Here is a 22,258-nt window from a genome sequence, read left to right as displayed (position 1 = left end):
CCCCTAATCCCAGCCTGGACCACGCCCTCCCCACCCTAGTCACCTGCAGCCCCTCCAGCTGTAAGCTCCAGCCCAAGGCCTCTTACAAAGGAGGCACACTCGCCGGCCGTACGATTTAATCAGTGCAGATTATTTACAGAAAGAAACGTATGGGGGTGGACACTGACCCCCTCCCTCCCCACCCCCCTTGGCTGGCTCACCGGTGGTTCTGAGGATGGAGCGGGGAGGAAGCTGCTGGACCCGCACCGGGGCCAGCCCATGAGGAGCCCCTCCCCGCAGGGGCCTCAGGGATTCTGGGCGGCAGACCTGCTTGCTCAGGGCTGCAGGGAAGCAGAGGGGACAGAGCCGGCTGTACAGTACCATTTCCCACAGCAGCCTCGCCTCCTGCTTACTTTGGGAAGGAAAAGAGGGAGGAATCATCTCCACGCTCAGGGCCGAGCCCAGGACGGGGAGGATCTCCAGGCTACCACTAGTGGGCTCTTCTGGGGGCTCCACAGCCCTGTCCCACAGCCTGTGTGAGGGGATGAGCAGCTGGCCTCTCCCTACCAGTGCCCCTGGGGGACAGGGAGCTGGCAGGGAGGAACACCCCCAGGCTGGTGGGCACGTGTTTGTGGACACCTACTGTGCCAGCCTGGGCGCCCATCCGCCCGTCTCTCCCCGGGAGAGCCAGGACACTGGCAGCTGAGCCTGAGGCTGCTGGGGTTCTGAGACCTCTGAGGATGGTGGTGTGGGTGACAGAGGGAGGGAGGAGGCTCACGGAAGGGTCACGGCTCAGAGAGGAGAAAGTGGGCGGGGGTGGAGACCCAGCCTGGGGCCGAGGCTGGTGCTACCCTTGGGGAAGGGGCCTCGGCAGACCCCCTTTGGTCCTTGGTAAGGCAGGCCCAGGGCCCCTTCTCCAGAGAGGGAAGGGGGTGTGGGCTCAAGGGGTCCAGGGGAGCTGGGGGCTGTTGGCCCTTTGCTGGCCAGGGCAGGGTAGGTTCTTAGGCACAGGGAACCAGGCTGCTGGAGTTGTCAGAGGTGGGTGGGAAGGAACCAGACCTCAACAGGACACAATCAGCGGGCCACCTCCCCCTCTGCCCCCTCTGGCCTGGGGCTGCCACCGGGTGAAAGCTCTTTCTAAGACCACAGAGACTCAGAGGGCTGGAGACCAGTTAGGCCCCACCAAGCTCCAAAGCCAGCAGAGCCCTCGGTTCTGGCCCTGGTGCTCAGGCTGAAGCACAGCCCAGCAGTCCTTTGGCCACTCTTCCAGCCGGGCCTTCTGACCCTCTGCTCCTCTGGCTAAGCCAGAGCGGGTGGGAGCCTAATTCCCTGTCTGGTGCAGAACTACTTTTAGAAAACTCTAACCCCCTGCCCTGAGGGACCGCCCTGGTCAGGAAAGTAGGAAGAAATGCTCAATTAGTGTGCAAAAAAAAAAAAAAAAAAAGATACCTGGGCATAAATAAACAAGGGAACAGGCCTGGCAGGGATGTTAGAGGGCCTGGAGGGGCCCCCACCCAGGGGCTGAGGGAACCACTGAAGGCTCTGGATGAAAGGCCCCAGGAGCTGTCTCAGAACCACAGGCGCAGCCAGCCCGGCCCCTTAGCACCGTGAGGAGCAGGACGGGCTGGTGCGGAGGGTCAGACCCACTCCTGCAGGGAGCGCTTGCAGTAGAGGAGCATGCGGGGCGCGCCCTTGCGCTGCATCTGCACCAGCGCGTAGGTGAGGCCCAGGATGCAGAGCAGCAACAGCATCGGCGGCACCAGCACCATCACCATGTTCACCGTCCGAGTGACCTCCTCCATCTGCACCACCACGCGGCTGCCCCCGTCCTCGTCCGTCCCCTCCCCGAAGTCCCCCTCTTTGCTGCCGGGGCCCGCCTCGTGGCCCTCGTTGCCCTCCTCACTGTCACCGCCCGCCCCGGGCTCTGCACCCCCGTCAGGGTTGAAGGGCGGACGGGCCACGTCAGGCCATCGGGGCCCCGGCTCCACGTGCTCTTGGCAGCCCATGAAGTCCCGCAGGATGGACTTGGGGTAGCCGGGCTCCATTCGCAGGCGCTCGTTGTCAAACTTCCAGTATTTGGTGCCCTTGTAGAAGTAGGTGTAGGCTGCGAGGGCAAGCAGACCGGAGGGGTGTCAGGCCGGGGCCCACCCACCGGCCAGAGACCTCGAAGAAGACCAGGGCGAGCTGAAGGGGCCCCAGCTTTAAAACACCATCCTTCTCACTTGCTTACCAACTTATAGGAGCCAGACCATGCTCAGAGAAGAACAGGGTTTAGGTCAGGGGCACGACTAGAATCCTGTGCTTCCCGGCTGGGCTGACATTGACTAGGGCAGCGCACAGAAGGGTCCGGTAGCCTGCTGGGTTGTGGGCTACAGTCAGGGGACCCAGGCCTGGCTTCTTCCAGCACCAGAGAGGCCAGTGTCTTGCTCAAGGCCACACAGTCAGCCTGCATCAGACCTGGAGAGGGGACTGATGCCGCCTCGGACCAGATCTCTGGTCTTGGGCACTCCACCCACATCCCTTTTAACTCCAGGAAGGGCCAGGTTTGAACCACCAGGTGCGTCTATACTCAGCTGAGCACAAAGAGGTCAGAGCAGCTGCAGAGTGAAACCATCACGCATGGAAGCTGTGTGACACGCACGGCAGCTGTGTGACCCACCCGAGCATTAGCAAAGCCAGCCGGGTCTCCCCTGAGGCCGAGAACCCAGAGGCTGAGAACCAGGGCTGATGGGTTTTCTTAAACTCACCAGAGACCCTGCTGGAGAAATAAAAGCCACAGCTCCCTGTTGCTCAGTTATAACGACAGAGATCATGCTTCCCTGCCAAGCGGGTGAGGGGGCACCCCGGGAGGACTCCCGCTCCCGTCGCTTTGAGCCAAGCTCACCGCCCACCCCCGCCAGGCTCAAGGCTCTGTGGGGATCGGGCAGCTCTGAGCACCAGCTCTGGACAAAGGCAGGTCTGGCTGGACTCCGTAACTTCCTCACTGCGGGATTTGGGGCCCTTTACGCAAGCTCTCTTTGGCCTCTGTAAATGGGGTAAATGGTAGCCTGGCACAGCTGTGTCCCCCATGCATTCCATCTCGATGCTGGTGACCTCAGGCAAGCCCTGTTCTCTGTGTATGGAGGAGGGGGGAGGGTGAGTGCTGGGTAGACTGGGAGGGGGCTGGCCCCGGTACCTGCATCGTTGCTCAGGAAGGCCCCTTTAGGGGAGGTGGGGATCCCCTGCCACACGCTGATGGGCTTGGGATAGCCGGGGTCTCCACGCTGCGTGTCCTCATTGAAACGCCAATACCTGTGACCAAAAGCACCAGGCTGCGGGCCAGCTGGGGACTGGAGCCCGGTCCGCGCGGGCCACGGGTTCTTTCTGGGCAGGCCTGAGGGTGGGGGCCCAGTGCAGGCCTTTTCCCTTTCGAGGGGTGCTCACCTGTCCTCTTGGAAAAAGAAGGTGTGACCTGTGGGCTCCCACCAGATGGCTGTGTCAATGCGGTCGTAGGGGATACCCAGGCCGTAGCTAGTCAGTGGCTGTGGGTAGCCAGGCTCCAGGTTCGCTTCTCGGAAGAGCCAGTAGCGGCCACCTGTGGGAGGGGCGTGGGGGTGAGGACAGGCCTGGGGCCAGTGGGGGCTGTGCAGGAAGGGGGCACCGGGAGGGATATTCTGGGCTCCCAAATCTGTTCACATCCATTACCACACTCACCACACACACACACACACACACACACACACACATCCTCGTACACAGGACAGGCACTGATACCTACACACCCATGACAACATACAGCACAACTCACCCTTGCATCACACACAGTGGACACTCGTGGACACCTGCGACACACCCATTTACACACATACACATTGCCAGGTCACACCTGTACACACACCACACACAGTCGCACTGTATACGGGCCTCCATTCCCACTTGAACATCCACCCCCCACACAGTTCTTATACAGAGAGAGGAAAGAGGGGGAGCCCTGCTTGGCCTCTGGGTCTGGGGGCTGCATCCCTGGGGCACCCCAGTGCATGGCCCAGGGCTCCTTACTTTCAGTGTGGACCCAGCCCTGTCCTCGGGGAGTTCCTGCCTGGTTGAGGCTCAGGCCAGTGGGGCTAGGGACACAGCTGATCCATCAGGGGTGCTGCCCTTGAGGCCCTCCCCAGGAAGGCAGGCCCCAGAGGGAGGGCTGAGGGGAGGGAGCGCCATTGTCTCCACAGACAGACTCAGGAATCCTGCCCCAGAGTGGGCTCGGGGACCCATTCTTATGAGGAAGGGGCAAGGAAGGGGCACAGGATGCAAGGAAGGAGGGCGATGGGGCAGAGGCCCTGTGCTGCAGAAGATGGACACTTGCCTCCAATCAGAGCAGCCTCTGCCGCCCAGTCCTTTGGTCTCTGTCTACGTCCCCAACCCCTGCCTTGCTGCCAGAAGGACTCGGCTCCCCCGAGTAAGCCCGCAGTGGGCAACAAGACGAGATGTGCACGGTCCTTCCCTCTCCTCCTCCCTCAGTCCCGGCTGGGTCAGAGGTCAGGCCAGAGGTAAGGGCAGGAAGGCCGCCCAGTCCCCTCCCTCCTACCTGCCCCAGCTCACCTTTGAAAAAGACAAAACGCCCATCTTGGCGCTCGTAGGCAGCACTGATGTCACTGGGCAGACCACGCCAGAAGTGCCCGATGGGCATGGGGTAGTTGTCAAGGACCCGGTTGTGCCGGACCCGCCAGAACCAGCGGCCCTGGGGAGGGCATGGGTGTGAGCGAGCATGGCAGGCTTGCTGCCTTGGCCTGCGGGGAGGCCCTCCTCAACCCACCCCTTCCCCGGTCAGGGAGAGTCCAGGGGGAGGTGGCTTAGGAAGCCAGGGCGGCACCAGGGAGAGAGCCCGGGTGGGGTGTGGACTCCTAGGCTTATTGTACGATCCCGGGCAATCCTCTTGTCCCTCAGGCTGGTTTCTTCTTGGTCTAGGGTCTGATGGCTCCCCAGGGGCAGCTCAGTGAAGCAGGGGTGGAGGCGGGGCAAGGGTCTGGGGGAGAAGTGGGAGGGTGCTCTCTGCTCTGAGCCTGGGCCAAGGGGCTGGGGAGGCACAGGCAGGGCCAGACCTTGAACACGAACATCTCCCCACGCAGCACGGCCACTGTGTCAAAGTCCCCGTCGCAGATGTTGGGGCCATACTGGTCGGGCCGCTCCGTGGCTCGAGGCTGGGCTGGGGGGCCTGGCTTTGGGGGCTGCTCCGGCTTCCCGCCTGGGGGAGGTAGCTGAGGGGGTCTGGGGGGCCGGTGGTCTGGCCGGCCTGGCCGCCGGGGGGTCACAGTGGGAAGAGGCCGGGTGGGCTGTGGCTGGCCATCTGGGGTGCCTGCGGAGGGCGGCAGGGGGAAGTGAGGGGGTAGCCCTGGAACTCAGCCAGGATGCCAGGGTCTCCTACTTAGAGCCGTGGGAGCCTGGGGTCCCTAGCCTGGGGAGACCTGTGCTCCATGGGCAGCCCACCCAGGCAAAAGGCCCTATCTGGCCACAGCAGACCCCTCCCCTGCACGGCCATCAGCCCTGGGAGGACCTCCATCCTCCTCCACACAGCCCCTTCCTTGACCTCCCCACACTGGGCTTGGGTCACTGCGCCCCTGAGGCTGCCGCTGGCTCCACCCCCGCTCGGTGATGTTCCCCTCAGGATGCCAGCCTGCTCCAGTGGAGGCTCCAGGAAACAGTGGACACAAGCAGAGGGAAGAACTTGGTTCCCAGGTGGCCAGGAACACAGTGAGGGCTGAGGGTGGGCACTGAGTGTGGCCCTGACCCACCGAACTGGCCCCCAGGACACCTCCCCACTGGAGGCCTTCTCTGGTGGGGCCTGGTTGCAGTGGGACGGCAGGGATGCCACCTGCCTCAAAGGCACTGGGAAGTGATAAACCAGCAACACTCAGTGGAGAGCCTGGGACAGGCACGGGCTGGGAGTGACAGTGGTAGGAATGGGGGCCTGGGACCCCAGGGACACCCTCGGTCTAATAAGAATATCACTCAGGCTGAGGAGGAAAGGGGGGCAGTGAGGAGCCCTGGGGCCATCATGAAAGCTCTGGGTGAGGGCCTTGAGGGAGGGCCAGGTCCTGGAGTTGGCCAGCCCTGGGTTTGATTTCTAGCACCACCATTTACTCACTGAATGATGTGGACAACCACTAATCCTCTCTGGGCCTCAGTTTCCTCGTCTACAAAATGGGGTAGCAGTAGTAGCTACGCCTCATAGGGCTGGGAGTTGAGAGCAGCGTGCAGAGACCACGGCCACACCCATGCCGCCCGCTCACCGTACAGCTGCTGGATGCCCCGGAGGTCGTCCTCGGGCAGCTGGAAGTTGTCAATGTCCATCCACTGGTAGAATGGTGCCATGATGGCGCTGGGGTTGCTTGAGTGCTCCAGCCCCAGGGCATGGCCCAGCTCATGCACTGCTACCAGGAAGAGACTGTTCCCTGTAGTGGGGGCAGGCAGCACAGTCAGCTCTGACCTGGCCCAGGACCTGGACACCCCAGACAGGGCTGGGGTGGGCTGAGGGGGCCAGAGAGCCTGGCCATGCTTTACTCTTAGAAGAAGCTAAACTGCTCTGACTTCTGGGCCTCTAGCTTCCCCATCTGGAAAATGGGTACGATGATCCCTTCCCTTCCCTACCACCCCCGCTTGGAGATGATGGGCAGGAGACTGAGACCAAGCGTCACTGCTCCCGAGGACTGCACAGGGGATGCTCTCTCCTCTGAGCCCTGAGGCTCCAGCTCGCCTCCCCTGTTGTCACCCTGACCAGCTGTTCTCACCATGCAGGTCAGTGCTGGAGAAGGTCCAGGGCTCATCTGCATCGAAATGGGTGTCCCCGCCCAGACCAGGGCCAGGGAAATAGGCGTGGGCCAGAAAGCCACCTGTGCCATCAAACGGTGAGCTGTCGCCGTGGAAGCCAGAGGCAAAGAGTACCATGATGTCGGCCTCCTTCTGCCGCCGCAGCCGGATGTCCTCATAGGGTACCTCCTGGAAGACCAGGGGCGTGGCCTGCTCCCACACGCGGAAGGCCCGACGCACCGCCTCCAGCGAGTGGTACCAGCCCAGCTTCTCCGTGTAGTTCTGGATGCTGCAGGTGGGCAGAGAGAGGTGTGAGTGAACACAGGGCCTGGGGCTGCTGTCCACTGCTAGCACTCACTGGGCTGGGGGCGGGGACACATGGTCTGAAGGAAAGGGGATAAGATCTGAGCTGGTTCACGGACAATGCTCATCAATATCAACTGTTAGTTTACTTTGACATGAATTTAAAAAAAAAAAGAACGAACGTGAAGCCAAGGAATTCATTAGGAGATCACTGAATAAGGTTGCAATGTGCCAAATAAGCTTATTTTAAGAAAGAAAAACATTAAGTAATTAAAAGTATAGGTGACACAGAGCCAAGAGAAAGACCTAGAAAGTGGGATGCAAATGGCTGAGGTTTGGGAAACACAGGCCAAGAGGTTCTGAATGTTGGGCCCCAGGGTCAGGGTGACCTGAGTTCAAGGCTTGGCTCTAACATTTTCTGTGTGACCTTGGGCAAGTGACTTAGTCTCTCTGAATTTTAGTTTCATCACCTGTAAAGTGGGAAAAGGAGGACAGCGCTTTCATCATGGAGCGCCTGGGAGGATTAAATGACTGAACTCAGGTAGAACATGGGCATATATGAGCCTGCACATGACAAAAGCATGATGAAGCCTGTTCAAACTCAGGACTGCTGGCTTCCAGAACATACCTCTTTCCAACATGCCATGCTGTTTCTCTACTACCAATGTTCTGCAATTTAGTAGGTTAAATCTATGTATAATTCTAAAAGAGCTCTTTCTCCCCTTATATTTTACCCTACTATGCATATTCTCCTAAAAACAATTCTATCATTCTTGCAGATAAATATTAAGCAAATATACCAGCCCCTAATAATAAGTATCTGTCCTCCTAGATTTCCACTGCCTTGAAGAGTACAGACTAAAGGCAACTCTGCCTCACACTTGACCCAAACAAAACTGTGATGCCTATAAAGGGTACATATTCTGACTTTTTCTTTCTTACATAATTTTATTCTGAGAACATGTAAATGTTAAACATTAACAAGCATCACACACACAGACACACACAGACACTCACTCACACACACACACACACACACACACACACAGCATGATGAAGCCTGTTATCTCCCACATAAAGCAGATTAAGAGTCCATGTGCTGGACAGATCTCCATCAAAGATCACGAATCAACTCATGGATCATGAATTCACTCTGCAGCCTGGGTCTATGCGACCCTGTGGGCTGCTCTTCCTCAGGAGATGGAGCTGCGGGTGGGGTCGTGGCTGGATTGGAACAGGAAGGGGGAACCCTTGGGGCCTGCCACAGAGCTCAAGGCTCAGGGGGGTTTCTTGCCAAAGGACTCAGTGGAAAGGAGGAGGGTGCTTGAACCAGGGTCTGCGCGGGTGACTTGCTGCTTGCCTGCTTGCATCTGCCTGGATTCAGGCACCCCAGTCCTCCCTTACCCTTCAGACGCCTGAAGCCCCCAGTTTGCACTGGTGCAGGAGCCCATCTGGGCAGGTGAGGCCAGCCCTAGGTTGCTGGCGGGTCAGGGGATGGAGGGAAGGAGGACAGAGCAGAAGCAGTTCAAAGGTCCTGCCCTTCTCTGGAGGGAGACTTCCTGGGGTGGGTGGGTGAGTGGGGTGACCGATCTAATCAGCATGGGAGCGGGATTGGCAAGGTTGGATGGCTAGGCCGGACACCCTGCAGTGGGCTGCTGGGAAAGGAAGCCTTCCAGAGGAGCCCACTGGGAAGCCTGAGGCCTCAGGCCAGGCAGAGAGGGGCCAGCTGCTTCTGGAGGGTACCCTGGGGGGACACCACCCTGGGCAGCCAGGTTCCCTACCTGAAGGTCAGGTGGTGGTTGTTCCACTTCCTCCCGGTGAGGGCATAGCGCTTCCGCCGCCGCAGATTGGCTTTCACGCGTACCCCGAACTGGTCTGGTACTCCACAGCGGGGCCGCTTCATCCACCTAGGTGCACAGAGCCTCCCCTCAACGCGCCTGCCTGCTGGGCTCTGCCTCTTCCAGGCAGTCCACCGTCTCCCACCCTCCCCCCACTGGCCTCCAGCTGCCCCTTATATGGGTGTGGAGGGGGTGAGGGACTCTCTCAGCTTCGAGCTCCTCATCAGGAAAACGGTAGTGACCTTGTACTGGAAGACTGGGTGCCCAGCAGTGGCTCTGCAAAGGTGAGCCCCTTTTCAGCACTATCACCCAGGAATGGGAGGAGAGTTACCCTGAGGCTTCTTATCCCTGATACCTTATGCTCTGTGCGTGCTCATCAAGGATGTGGCTTTGGGTCACATCACCTCTGCCAGATTCAGAGCAAGGCCTAGCTAGGCAACCACATGTGTGCATGTGTGCTGCACCTCCCCATTCCCATGCCTGTGGCAGACATCACTAATCAATCCTATGCTCCTTGCTGCTGAACTGGGCTTTGGCCTCAGGAGCTTTTTCAACACTAGGCAGCCGGCAGCCATTCCCAACCAATCAGAGCTAGCACGGAGGATCAAGCCATATGCCATCTCTTATCTAGGCCACTCTTTTCTGGAAACTGCACATGCCAAGCCTTCATCAGAGCAGGCCAGAAGGAGGGCAGGTGCCAGTGGGGTCTGGGAATGGCCCGACCGAGGGACTCACGCCTTGGTCTCTTCGTCCAGCACACCCGTGATGGGGATCCCGTAGAAGCGCTGCATCTCGGCGAGGGCCGAGGCCAGGATCTGGGCGGAGCGCATGGTGGACATGTGGCGGCTGGGCTGGGGCAGGTAGCCATAGAGCCGCAGCCAGTTCTGCAAAGGAGAGGCCATGACCTGGTCAGCAGGTTCTGGCTCCGCTACCTCCAAACACGCATGGCCTGCATCCCACCACCTCTCACCTCCACCACCATCACCTCCCGTCACCACCTCCCTCCAGGTGACCATGTGAGCTTCTGTACGCTCTCCGTGCTTCCACTTCCTACGGTCTGTTCTCACACAAGAGCTGGAACAAAAGGCCTTTACAAGTCAGGTCTGGTCAGTCTTCTGTCTAGAACCCTCCAAAGACTTCCCACCTCAGAGGAAAAGCCAATTCTCACAGGAACTACCTGTGAGGCCTCAGGGCCTTTGCACTTGCTCTTCCTGCTGCCTGGAGTGTTCTCCCCACAGAAATCTGCATGGCTCATGCCCTCATTTTCTTCAGATCTCTGCTTCATCACCTTATTGGAGGAGTGTTCTCTGACAAATGCAAAAAAGACACCCATCCGCTGTACCCTGTACTCCCTCTCCTGCTTCCCTGCACTTGCCACCATCTGACACGCTGTATGTTTCACTTAGGTGTTTATTATTTGCCTTCCCCCATTAGGACAGAAGCTGTGTCTCTGAGGACAGTCCAAAGTTGCCGTCCTTATTACTGTGCCGGCCCCTCCAGGGTGGGGCCTTCTACCATTCCAGGCAGACCACTGGGGACCCTACAGGGTTCAGAAGCTCTTGAATTCTCACCAAGTAGGAAAACCTGCCCCTTGGTGCTGCTCCCCAACAGACCCTGAACCTTCCGGAGGGAAAGCAGGTGGGTTCAGGCCGCCCACCCAGGCCCAGGAGGGTGGGACAGGAGGCCTGAAGTCCAGTCTCTGCTCTGCCACAAACTCTCCTCTCCGGGCCTGAGTGTCCTCGTGTGCAAAATGGGAGCCATGGGGTTGTCAGGGGGTGGGGTGAGAGAGATGGACCTGGGAAAAGCAGCTGGGACACAGTGGGGGTGCCCGTCCCCTTCAAGACTTGCTGGGCAAGTCTTTTCATCCATCTACCCCCATCTGTCTGTGTGTCGGCCCACCCAGCCAGCCATCCTGCCAAGTGTTTCTGAGCACCCTGTCTGGTGCCAGGTGCCATGCCAGCTGGAGGCCGTGGAGGAGGCGGCTGAAGTGTCCTGACCTCCAGGGGTTTATTATCTCCTTGGGGAGACCCGGTGCACACGCAGAGTGAGGAATTCACGCTGGCAAGTCTGTGAGCAGACAGGACCACTGCAGTCAAAACCGGTGGACGGGATCCCCAGTGAGCCAAGCTGAGTGGTGGTAAGGAAGGGAACTCTGCCCTGCCCACCTGGTGCTCCCAAGGCCACGAGAACATGGTGACCACTGTGGGAGGCTGGTGAGCAGAGGCAGGGACTGCTGTGGGCCTGGGCTACATGGAAGCATGTCCTTTGAACCCTTCCTTGTCTATCTTTGGTCTCTGGAAACCCCCAGAGTGAGGGGACCTAAAGGCCTGCTCTCTGAGACGCTCTGGAAGGTGAGGGCTGCACATCAAGGGCCCACGGGGCAGGATGGCAGCTGGACATGGTAGTTGCTCTGGGCTGACAGCGATGTGTCAGCTGGCCTGGGCCACGCTCACATCTGTCTGCCACCAGGGTCACATCCAGCTCCAAAGGTACTGGCTTCCCTCAGTGCCACTCGCCAGCCCAGCCCTGGCCCCTGCCCAGGCCCCTGGTATGGATGGGTTGCCCACACAGCCCGGCTCAGCACTGCCCAGGCTGCTGCTGGAGGGAGCGGAGCCTGAGCCAACGAGGGCGGCGCGGGGAGACTGCCAGAGCCTAAGGATGCCCAGCCACAACTTCGAGGCCTCGCAGGACAACGCGGCAGACACCGAGTTGAGAAACGACCACGGCTCTGGGTACAGATCCTGGCCCAGCCACTTTGCTCACTGTGCCTCAGTCCGTAAAAGGGGGTTGAATCAAGACCTGCCTCATCTCATGGATTTCTGTGAAGATGAAATGGGCAAGTCCACAGGAGCCCTTGGCACTGTGCTGGGCAGGGGAAAGTGCTCAGTCAACATGGTATTAATGACAGAGGCTGGTGGGGGCAGGGGCACTGCCCGGTTGTTCCTAGAGTGGCAGCCTGTTGTGTCGGTCGACAGGGTTGAAGGATCCAGGCTCCGACAAGGCAGCCTTGGGTGGGGGCAGGGCAGCTGGGGGAGGCAGGAGCACCCTGTGGCATCCCCCATGGACCCCCCTCACCCCTCCTGCCCAGGGCTCCCTTCCTTTAGTTCCACCAGACACTGGCAGTGTTACGGGCGCCCTCCCCATTCTTCCCAAGCATGGAAACCTTTCCTGAGGCTCCTGTGTGTCTGTGAAGGGGGATGTCCACCACCTTTAATGGACACGGTTTGCCTGAAGAAGCCTGGAAAGATCTAGAAGGCGAGGCTGTGATGCTCGGCCAGCTCTAACAGTGAAAGGAATCCAGCTGGAGGTGGGGGGAGAACTGGGGCTGCTGCTGACAGATGAGGGCACCTCTATATCACCTATTTGCATAAGGTAAAAATATCCTGGGGAGCGCAATCACAGGCCACCAAGGGACTGATTAGCAGTGTGGCGAGTGACAGGAGGAGGGCAGGGCGGGGGAGGCTCAGGCTGGGGCCCTGGGGAGGGGAGGGAGCTGGGCCTGTCTGCAGTGAAGAGCTCCAGAGCCCGGTGGGGGATGGGGCAGAGGGGCCCCTTCAATACTGGGCACAGCTCAGGGGGCTGACGGGAAAGGCCCGAGGGTGCCTGTGGACCCTCATTCACACAGACAAACACCCTCTGAGTCCCAGGGAAGCCAGAAGCTTCCATCTCGGTATCAGCCAAGGCTTCCTGATGACAAATGTCTCTCGGCCACTGCTGGGTAAAAAGCTGAGGCTGAGGACTGGTGACATGAGTGGGCTAAGCTGAAATACAGCCTTGGCCCAGAGCAGCTGAGGCCCCGGAAGACAAGGAGCTGACTGAGCCCGCCTGACGGGCAACGCGCCAGTCAGTCTACACTGCCCGCGGGGCTGGGGCTTTTCTTTCCCCCAGTGTCCAGGAGAAGTTTCTCATCACCTTACTGCTCTGCTAAGTTCGACAAGCCCTGGGGGTGGAGGGGAAAGACCATGGGGGGCACAGGTGCATGGCAGGTGCTGCCCTAACTCCAGCCTCCTGAGGGGCTCTGCAGCCCTGGGACAAAAGCGGGAAGCAATTCCCAAGGTCATGACTGACCCCTGGTCTCAAAGTCGGGGAGGGGCTGTGCTCAAGCCCCTGCTGCTCCTACCGGTACACTGTCCCTTCCATAAGGTGTCTCCTCCTTCCATAAGGTGTCTCCTTTTCTGTCCGGTCACCTCGAGTCTCACAGGTGGGGTGAGCCAAGCAGTGAAGCTCTGTTGCTCAGCTGGGGAAACTGAGGCTCAGGGAGGTCAGTAAGCAGCAGAGTGGTGGGCCCTCCTCCATGAGGACCACTGTCCAGTGGGAGGCAGGTAAGGGTTCTGCAGAGAGAGCTCTGGGCCACGAGTCCCCCTCCTGCCTGCAGCCCAGGGAGGGAGGCCGCTGCAGGAGACCCCACCCACCCTGGTTCTTTCAGCCATTTCTTTCTCAAGCTCCAGACCCCATCCCATAAGTGTGTGTAGAGGCTTCAGGTGAGTGGTTGGCCCCAGGCAAAGAGATGTAGAGCCATCAAGAGTCTGAGGGGGAATTCCTGGCCCCCTGGCCCCCAGGAGAGGACATAAATGCAGCAGCCAGGGGCTGAGAATCTGCTGGAGGCCAGACTGTCCACTCTCGTCACCCCATTCAATGTTCACAAGTACCCCATCCCCATTACACAGACAGCAAGTTTCAGAGAGGGTGAGGGGCCCACCCAGGGTCACGCAGCTGGTCTATGGCTAGAACCGGAGCCCATAAGCAGTGCTATTGGACCAGGCTGTTTGTGAAGCAGCAGCAGCTCCTCTGGGCCTGAGGCAGGGGACAGTGGGCTCTGGCCCTTCTCGGGAACAGCGCCCAGCACGGCACTGGGGGAGGGCGCCCAGCCCTCCCCACACTCCACATCTCTGGCTGGGTCTGGGCGCTGGGCCACGTCAGCAGGGCTGCCCCCCAGGACTGCCGAGACAACCCCGAGGCAGGCCCTCCCCACAGGGTGGGCGTGTCTGGGAAGGAGCTGCCCGATCAATACTGTGCATTAAGCAGCGGTGGGGGCAGGGTGAGCGTGCTGCTGCAGACGCATCCAGCTCCTTGGGGCTCAGACAAACCAAGCCGCCTCCCACCCGGCCTTATCAGACCCTGTGCGATAAGAAAAATCTCTCCTGGCTCTGCTTTGCTTCACTCACCCACGGCTCTCTCTGCAGGCCAAGCAGACCCTAGCAGGGCTGCCCAGACAGGCACAAAAGGCGTCTTGTCAGGCGCGCCAGCGATGGACGCAGACCTTTCATGGTGTGCTGAGGTCCTCACTGTGCCCGCAGACGGCATAACTAGTCCGAGGCCAGGGAAGAAAGGGGGGCGCCCAGCCAGCCCAGCCTGTCCTTAGTGGATCATTTACTCCCTTTCGAGGCAGCATAGTCCATATTTAAGCAGCTCTGGAAGAACACACTTGCTCATTTGGGGCTCAAATCTAACCCACCCCCCCAAGATGGGAAAGTTGCAGGTGGGGAAGGGGCTCTGGGTGGTGGGGAGAGCAGGCCGGGTGGGGGACGTCCAGCCAGGGAAGCAGGAAGTGGACGCCACTTCTTTACCCTGTGGCCTCCCAGCCTGCCCCGCACTCCTTAACCCGGAGGGAAAAGCAGCCGGAGTCCTTCGGCCAGTGGGCGGGCAGGGGTGGGGAAAAGGGTCCTGTTTGCTAGTGGTTTCGGGCTGGCCGATGGCCAGGCCTGGGGCCTCACCTGGAAACCCGCTGTAGGTGTTGTCTCTTACATGGGGCTGCTTTCCAGGCAGAGCCTGGGTGGCTGGACAGGCAGGGGTAGGGCTCCAGGCTCACTTGCTTGGGGGCGGGCCCTGGCTCTACCTCCACACCCTCCTTCCCACCTGGCTCAGGCCCAGCAGGCTCCTGCCTGGCGGCACTTCCAAAGGATGACACCCTGGGCTCTGACCTGTAGCCTTTAACCCAGCTTGGGGGCTGGGAGCTCAGGCTCCTCTGCCACCACCCAGGCTGGGGAATCGGGTAATGTCTCTCACCTCAAGGTCTCAGCTTCCTCTTCTGTACAATGGGGTCATGACTGCACCTAAACTTACAGTTAATACAGGATTATATGTGAAAATGCTTATAAAACACCCCTAGGCCCTGCCCAGGATAGCACCAAGTATGTTGAAGGTGCTCAAAAATAACACTTGATCCTCCATGGGCCCCACGTGAGGGGCATCGTACATAGCATTCGGCATTTTACACATAAACGCACTGAATTTCCCCAGTAACTCTATCCAGTAGATACTATTACTAGTCTCATTTTGTAGACAAATGAGAAACTCAGGCTCAGATGGGGTCAGTGACTTGCCCACAACAGCAAATGCCATGTGCTTCTCATGGTCACTGTATTTTGTCACCATTTTGTAAGCGCTTCCTATGTACCAGGCGCCAGGCCCATGTGTGGTGGACACGAAGCTGGGCTCCCACCCCTCTGGGGGGTGGGGGAAGCTGCTTCTGGGAGGACCAGGTGGTGTCCAGGGCTAAGGGCAAATCCTAGAGAGCAGTTCCAGACCCTGACCTCCAGGCTCCGTGGCTGTGGGGCATCTTTTGAGGGCTGGCTGATGGCTGGGATTCAGGTCCCCATCTGTCTGTCCAGATACTGGAGGTTGAGTTGGGTCTTTTTGCTCATTTCCTGCTATTCCCACAAGGGAAATGGGATCTGGTTAAGAGGCATCCCTCTTTGTCTCGCTGATCCAGGACCACCTCATACATCTCTGCTGTACCTGCCCGGGGCTGCAAAATCTGTACTACCTCCCCTAAAGGGCTCAGGCATCCCCAGAACCACTGTTCTTCTGGGGAACGGCCTCATATGAGCTCTAACTCAGCGGGGGCTTGTCCAGTCAGAAGGCACCTACTGTGTGCCTCAGGCCTGGAGTGTTCAGCTACCTGCAGGGTCCCGGGTCCTCACATTCATCTGTGGACTCCTCCCTGGGCCCTCTTTGAGCTGGAGAAGGATCTAAGCAGAGAGCCCCCAAGTCCTCTCTGCTTCTGCTGACTCACAGAACACATCTCCACGCCCAGGGCAGAGCTGGCCATGGGGCTTGACCCCTGCCCGAGTGGTCAGCTGTGTGAACTACATGAATGTTGGGACGATACTGAAGATGCCAACTGCCTTAATCCACCCTGGCTGCTATAATGAAAATACCATGAGCTGGGTGGCTCATAACAATATTTATTTCTCACAGTTCTGGAGGCAAGAAGTTCAAGATCAGAGCGACAACGTGGTCTGGTTTGGTGAGGGCTCTCTTCCTGGCTGCTAACTTTTTGCTGTGCCCCCACATGGTGGAAGGGGCAAGGGAGCTTTCTTAGGAAGTTTTAATTATCTTTTTTTTTAAATTTATTTATTTAATTTACTTTTGGTTGCGTTGGGTTCCACATTGCTGCACACGGGCTCTCCCTAGTTGCCATGAGCGGAGGCCCCTTTGTTGCAGTGTGCAGGCGTCTCACTGCGGCGGCCCCCACGCACTGCAGAGCACGGGCTCCAGTAGTTGTGGCACGTGGACTCAGTAGTTGTGGCTCACGGGCTCTAGATCGCAGGCTCAGTAGTTGTGGCACACAGGCCTAGTTGCTCCGCGGCATGTGGGATCCTCCCAGACCAGGGCTCGAACCTGGGTCCCCTGCATTGGCAGGCGGATTCTCAACCACCGCACCACCAGGGAAGTCCCCTCAGGCAGTTCCTATAAGAGCACTAATCCCACTTACGAGGGCTCTGCCCTCATGACCTAATCACCTCTCAAAGGCCTACAGCACCAACTTTAATTGGAGGTGGGAAGCAGTGGCCACCACTACAACCACCGCAAGCTGGCCTCAGGCAGAAGTCAAACTTCCAGCTGGGCAGAGGCGTCGATGGCAAGGGGCATCTGGACCAAGCAACAAAGGGGGCATGGAGGAGTGACCAGAACCAAGTGCTTGGCAGGGAGAGGATTTTCCTTGCCGGGCAGCATTGCTATTCTGAATTGGCATCAGAGAACATGGGTAGTATTTGGAGGGATTTGCAGGAAGTCTTCTAAGGGGGGTCTGGGTGTGTTTCTAGGTTGCTTCCTCTCCACCCTCCTTGAGGTGGGGCAAAGGAAGGCGTCTTGAGTCCAGGGGTCAGAATGGGCAGGCCAGGTGATGCACACACATGGAGCACACACTGGGCTGTTCTCTGCAAGGAGGAAGCTAACTGACTGGACCCCAGGGCAGACCTAACACAGGGCCCCGGCAAAGGGCTGGGCATGAAAGGCACAGCCCAGTCGGATCCCAAGTGCCTGGCAGCACCAGTCAGCCCAGTTCTCTCTGGGTTTTGAAATAAAGTATGGAGAGCAGTAGCTTGTTAGTGATAAGAGGAGAACAGATTAAAAAGCAGAGAGGGAGAAAGAAGGCGAGAAGATTCAGCTTCTGTAGGTTCCCAAAGACAAGCCCTCACATTAACCCCTTCTCTTCGCAGGTGGGCACGGGGGCCCCTGCTGCTTCTGCTCCAGTTAGGAAAGGGCACTAACAGGAGCACACGGTGGGGCCCCAGCGGCCAGCATGGAGGCGCGGGCAGAGACTGGAGCAGAGAAGCCTGGGGCTGCGGCGCCACAGTCAGACCTGAAGGTCAAAAAGCAGAATTCCAGCTGACTCCTACCCCTTTTTCTGCTCTCCTGCTGAGCTGCCAGGTAGGGGCAAGGAGGTGGGTGTGTCCATGTTTTAGTGGCAGTGGCACCACACCTTTGAACTCTAGCGGCCTGAGTCACCTCCATGCGGAGGCGTGGGTGGGCTGAGGGCCTAGAGGTGTGTCTGGGGGGTAGGGAGAGGTGGGGAGAGCCAAAGCTTCTCTGGTGAAAAATCAAAGGCACTTAAGTGGAGTATGCGCTACAGCCAGAAAGAGCAAGACAGAAATCTGAAGGAGGGCCTGGACTCTCAGGTCAGCGAGGCCAGGAGCTGCAGCTGGCACCTCAGTCAGGTGGGGCCTAGGTCTATGTGGGCCAGAATGGCTGGAGACTGGGACCTGACAGCCAAGGGAGGGAGCGGGACAGGGCAGAGTAGCTCAGTGGTGGCTTCCCCAAGGAAGACAGCCTTCTCCAGGCTGAGGCCTGGAGCAGCCTGGAGCCTGCCGGTATCTGGCAGCCTGCCGGTATCTACTGGCTCCTAGCACACGTCTGATTCCTTAGTCTGATGAGATGCCTCTGGTTTCTGCCCTGGGAGGGAGAGGGGCTGCCCTTGCCTCAGTTTCTAAGCTGCTCAGAGACAGTCCCAGCCATTGACCTGGCTGGAGGTCTGGAGCTGTGGTCAAGGACCAAAACCCTTCTCCAAGGGACAGAGCCTCTAGAAACAGGGTGCAGCCAGGCCCAGGAATCTCTGATGCTGGTTCTTGGTTAGCATGGACCTGGGGACAGTTTTCACAGCCTCCGGGCAAATGCGCTGGCTGCTGAAGCCATTTGACTCTTTAGGCCCAGCTCCGGCCAGACTTGATGGGACTCCATGGAACAGCCTGTACTCCAAAGCCAACTCTAGGCTCTGGGATAGCCCAGCGGTCTCTAATCCTGCGTCTACCTTGGCTTCCAGCACTCAAGGGTGCCCTGTACTTTCCAGAGTTTCTTCCCACAATAGCCCAACCCAAGTTTCTCCCGAGGGGAGGGGCTGCAGGTCAGTCACAGAATCCCTAGTCAGTGCCACACAGGCATAGGGCCATGGCCATGGTCTGTGGCCCAGTGCAGGCCCTGGGCTTTGGGTACTCCCGCAGCTGGAAGAGGAGGAGGTGATGGAGGAGCAGAAGCAAAGGAAAGAGAGAACGAAGGCCCTCAGACCACAGGTCCCAGTGCCCCAGCTCCTGGCCATCTAAAATGCCAAATCACAATGCCTGGCTACCAAATTCCAGTTTGGTCTGCAATTGCTTTCTGTGTGGAGATGCCGTTTCTAAGTATAGATTATAAACTCCTCGGGGGTGGGTCTATGACTTGCAATTCTTTGGTATTCAACTCCAGAGAGTGGCAGGTGGGCCCAAACAGCACTCTCTGCCTAGTACCTGGATGCAGGCTGAGGGGCAATCCCCACCAGCAGGGGTCCCCAGTAAGCCCCTGCCTGCCTGCCTGTGTGAATCGGGGGTGGGGTGGTGGAGCTGGACTGGGGATGGCCTGGGGTCCCACTCTGCCTCCTGCCAGGGCCTGGCTCCCTGTAGCTTTCCCTGGCCGGGCCGAAGAGGGAGGGCAGAGCAGGTGGGGAACTGGCTGGGAGGTGTAACTTGAGCTGGGAGGAATTCCCTGCCCTTCCTCAGTGCTTTTATTAAAGTAGGGCGGGGAAGGGCAGGCTTCCATCGGAAAAATCTCCCAGGCAGCCGGGGAGGTGGGGAAGCCGCTGAGAGCTGGGAGGGAGCACCGGCCTGGCTGCAAATAGAAACGTCACTCAGGGCAGCAGCCCGGACGGCAGGAGGCTCCAGGCCGGCGCAAGGGCACCGAAGCCCGAGCCTACCGGGGACGCGCTGAGGGGGGTGTCTCCCCACCATGCCAAACCTCTCCTCTTCTCCTGGGCGGGGAGCAGGGTCTTAGAAGTCGGGAAAAAACGTCTACGCTTTTGCTCTGGGTCAACGGAGCTAGTGCCCTCACTGTCCCTAATCCGGAGGACGGCGCTCGGCGACCCCATGGAGCCGGGGGCGCTGGCTGGACGCAGCTCTGCGCCAGGAGGCGGCGCCTAATCACCCACGGGACCGCTCCAGAGATGGGCCCCGGTAGGGATGTTTGCCGGGCTCCTGGTGAAAAAATGCTCGGGGTCCACCCTCTTCGGCCCGGGCCTTGGCGTAGGGGCGCTGGTGGAGGAAGCGCCGGGTGAGACCGGGTCTCCCTCTTAGATGCCATCTGGCCGTGGCGCGGCTTGCGCGCAGAGTCTGAGAAAGTCGCCAAAGCGCCCCCTCAACCCGAATGGGCTACCTCAGAGGTTCGTACCCCCTCCCCCTATCCCAGCCCGCCGCGCGAGGCTCAGTGTCACCCAAACTAGAGTCTATCTAGGCGGGAGCGCTGCCTGCTGTGCCCAAGACCCCCCCCCCCACACACACACAGAGCAGCCCCCTTCCCATTCGCAAAGAACGTCACCGTGCGTCCGCAGAGCTCTCGAGGAATCAGGAGTCCGGTAGGGAGGGAAGGAGAGGAGCAAGGGCTGGGGGCAGCAGAGCGGCTCCCGGGACGCGGGCTGGGAAGGATCAGTGCCCAGGGCGGGGCTGTAGGGGTAGAGAGCGGGCGCAAGCCCTACGCCCTCCAGGGTTTGGGAAGAGGTGCACCACCAAGGGCTAGCTGGGGAGGGGCAGCTTGCCGGGTCCCCTTTCTTCCCCGCCCCCAACTCCGGGACTGGGGTTCATCTCCGCGCCCTTCCTCTCCACGCTTCAGGCTGCGGGCGTGGCTTCCTTCCCACCCCAAGTCCCCCAGCCCCAAGTCCTCCAAGCCGTGGCAAAGGGACTGGGCGAGGGTCCTTACCTCGGCATTGACTTCTGCGTCCTCCGCCGCTGCGCCGCGGCCCAGGCAGCCCAGAAGCACCAGCAGCAGCGGCAGCAGTCGCGGCCGCGCAGCCGCCTCCCGGCCGCTAAGGAGACTGCCCGCCCAGCCCGGCCGTCCGGGCGCGCTCCGGTCGCTGCCCATGCTTCCGGCGACCGGCCTGGCCCGGGGCGCTGCTGCACGCGCGGCTCGCCCGCTCGCCGGGTCCACGCACGCGGCTCGGAAACTTGCGACGCTCCCTGGCTCCCCGCCCGGCGGGCGCGAGGCAGACCTCCCGGTCCCGGCCACCGCGGAGCCGCTTAGGTCTCCTCGGCAAATTCCCACGCCCGAGGAAAAGCGGGCCGGGCAGGGCCGGGCGCGCGGAGCCTGCCCACGGGGGAGAGGGCGGGCCGGAGCCGCCCGCCGCGGGGTCCTGCAGCCTCGGCGCCCGCGGCCCGGCTCTCGAGAGCAAGCGCAACTCCTGAGCCTTTGTCTGGCTCAGCGCTCCGGCCGCCCGGTCCCGCGGCGCCCCCTGCGCGCCCAGCTCCTTCTGTCCATGTCCGGGGCCAGGCGCTGCCCAGAGCGCGCGCCTCCCGCCCGTGGATCCTGCTCGCCCCGCGCCCGACCGGGCCCGGGTCCCCGCGCAGCCCAGGGATGAGGCGCAGGGAGCCGGTCGGAGCGAGTGAGCGAGCCAGAGAGCCGGCGCCAGACGTTCCCGGCGAATTCCGCACAACCCCGAGCGCTCCCGGCCCTCCTCCCCGCGATGCACTACCGCCGCTCTTAAAGGGCCAGTGCTCTCGTGGCGGGCGGGCCTAGGCGGGGTCCGGGGGCGGTACCTCAGCCAGAGGCTTCTTGGTAGCAGGTGCCGGCGGTGGAGCCGGACAGGCGACCCTTTTACTCTTCCCAGACGGCGGGAATCCTCCCCAGTCCGCCCCCGTCACTCCCCTCCTTGCTTTTGGGGAGCTGGGTTGACCCCCAAGAGACCCGCCCCACAGAGGGAGGGGCAAAAAGGAATGAAGACGCCTCTTTCTCCCGCCTAGTGGGTGGGTGGGGACACTGAGGCAGCGGTGAGCAGGGAGAACCGAGAAGGAGAGACCCAAGTGTCTGGTCTTAGGCGAAAAAAAAGATAAAAATCTAGAGATTTGTTGGCCTGAGGTCTCTTTTCAAAAGCCTCAGGGTGTCTTTGGCCCTTCAGGACTTTTCTCAGTTGCCAAGTGAAGCGTTGGGTACCTTGGATGGGCAGTGCCAAGCGACAGAGACGCGGTTGCAGTCCTGGGTTACCACATACTTGCTGTATGGAGGTGGGCAAATTACTTAACTTTTCTGAGCCTCCAAGTCCTTATCTGGAACGCAGGGCAAAGGGCTGGGGTGGGGGGTTAGATATACTTCTGGCTGCTGGCCTAGCACACATTAGGTGTCCGAGCAAAGAACACTATTTTGTGCAAATGAAATGTGACAATGCAGCCCCACAGGGTGCTGGGCGGGTGGGCAAAACTCCCTGCAGAGCGGAGCTTAAAGTGCTAGTTTAATTCTATTCCAAGAGCGGCTTGAGATCCGGTCGGTTTGGATGCTGAAGGCTTGAGGTGGGAGGCCTGTGTCTAAGGTCCACAGAGGCTGCGCATCCAGACCAAGGGAAGTCCGGGAGGGGCAGAGTCCTGAGGAGAAGGCCCCCGCGGGAGGGCAGGAGGGCGGAGACCGTCCCTCTCCGACGCCACCTCCCAGCCCCGGAAATGGGAGCTTTCCTTACCTGAGGGCGGGTTTCCCTAACGTAAGCCCTCAGGTCGCCCGGCAGGCCTCACGTCCTGGAAATCCAGAGATCTGGCAGAGCTTCAGAAATGGCCTGTTCACCGACCTGCCAGGTGAAGAAAAAGAGCCCTGTTAAAGAGAACAGGCAGTAAAGTGATGAAGATAGATTT

General features: G+C 59.9%; 2 protein-coding genes across 3 annotated transcripts in view; one reads left to right on the top strand and one right to left on the bottom strand.

Moving 5' to 3' along the window:
* Positions 1-22,258, top strand: part of CFAP20 (cilia and flagella associated protein 20) — a 108,719-nt gene that overhangs the window by 56,922 nt on the left and 29,539 nt on the right. The window contains exons 10-11 of the mRNA XM_060289681.2: positions 6,751-7,057; positions 17,348-17,558. The gene's annotated coding sequence lies outside the window, so the exon portion shown is untranslated. The remainder of the gene's footprint in view (positions 1-6,750; positions 7,058-17,347; positions 17,559-22,258) is intronic.
* MMP15 (matrix metallopeptidase 15) lies at positions 117-20,658 on the bottom strand. 2 transcript variants are annotated; one of them, XM_030847953.3, is made up of 10 exons: positions 20,346-20,658; positions 9,639-9,787; positions 8,847-8,972; positions 6,744-7,051; positions 6,246-6,407; positions 5,058-5,311; positions 4,558-4,696; positions 3,403-3,553; positions 3,155-3,270; positions 117-2,083 (listed from the first exon to the last, which is right to left on the bottom strand). In XM_030847953.3, the coding sequence occupies exons 1-10, from the start codon at positions 20,505-20,507 to the stop codon at positions 1,617-1,619; spliced, it is 2,034 nt and encodes a 677-aa protein (XP_030703813.1). In that variant the 5' UTR covers positions 20,508-20,658; the 3' UTR covers positions 117-1,616. The 2 variants fall into 2 exon arrangements, with proteins under 2 accessions (XP_030703813.1, XP_060145662.1); XM_060289679.2 differs by lacking the exon at positions 20,346-20,658 and adding an exon at positions 19,968-19,988 and having other exon boundaries at positions 118-2,083.

The sequence above is a fragment of the Globicephala melas genome, chromosome 19 (genome assembly GCF_963455315.2).
Source record: "Globicephala melas chromosome 19, mGloMel1.2, whole genome shotgun sequence".
In the NCBI taxonomy this organism is placed as follows: Eukaryota; Metazoa; Chordata; class Mammalia; order Artiodactyla; family Delphinidae; genus Globicephala; species Globicephala melas.
The sequence above is the reverse complement of the archived record's forward strand: the minus strand, read 5'-3'. Positions and strand labels throughout refer to the sequence as shown.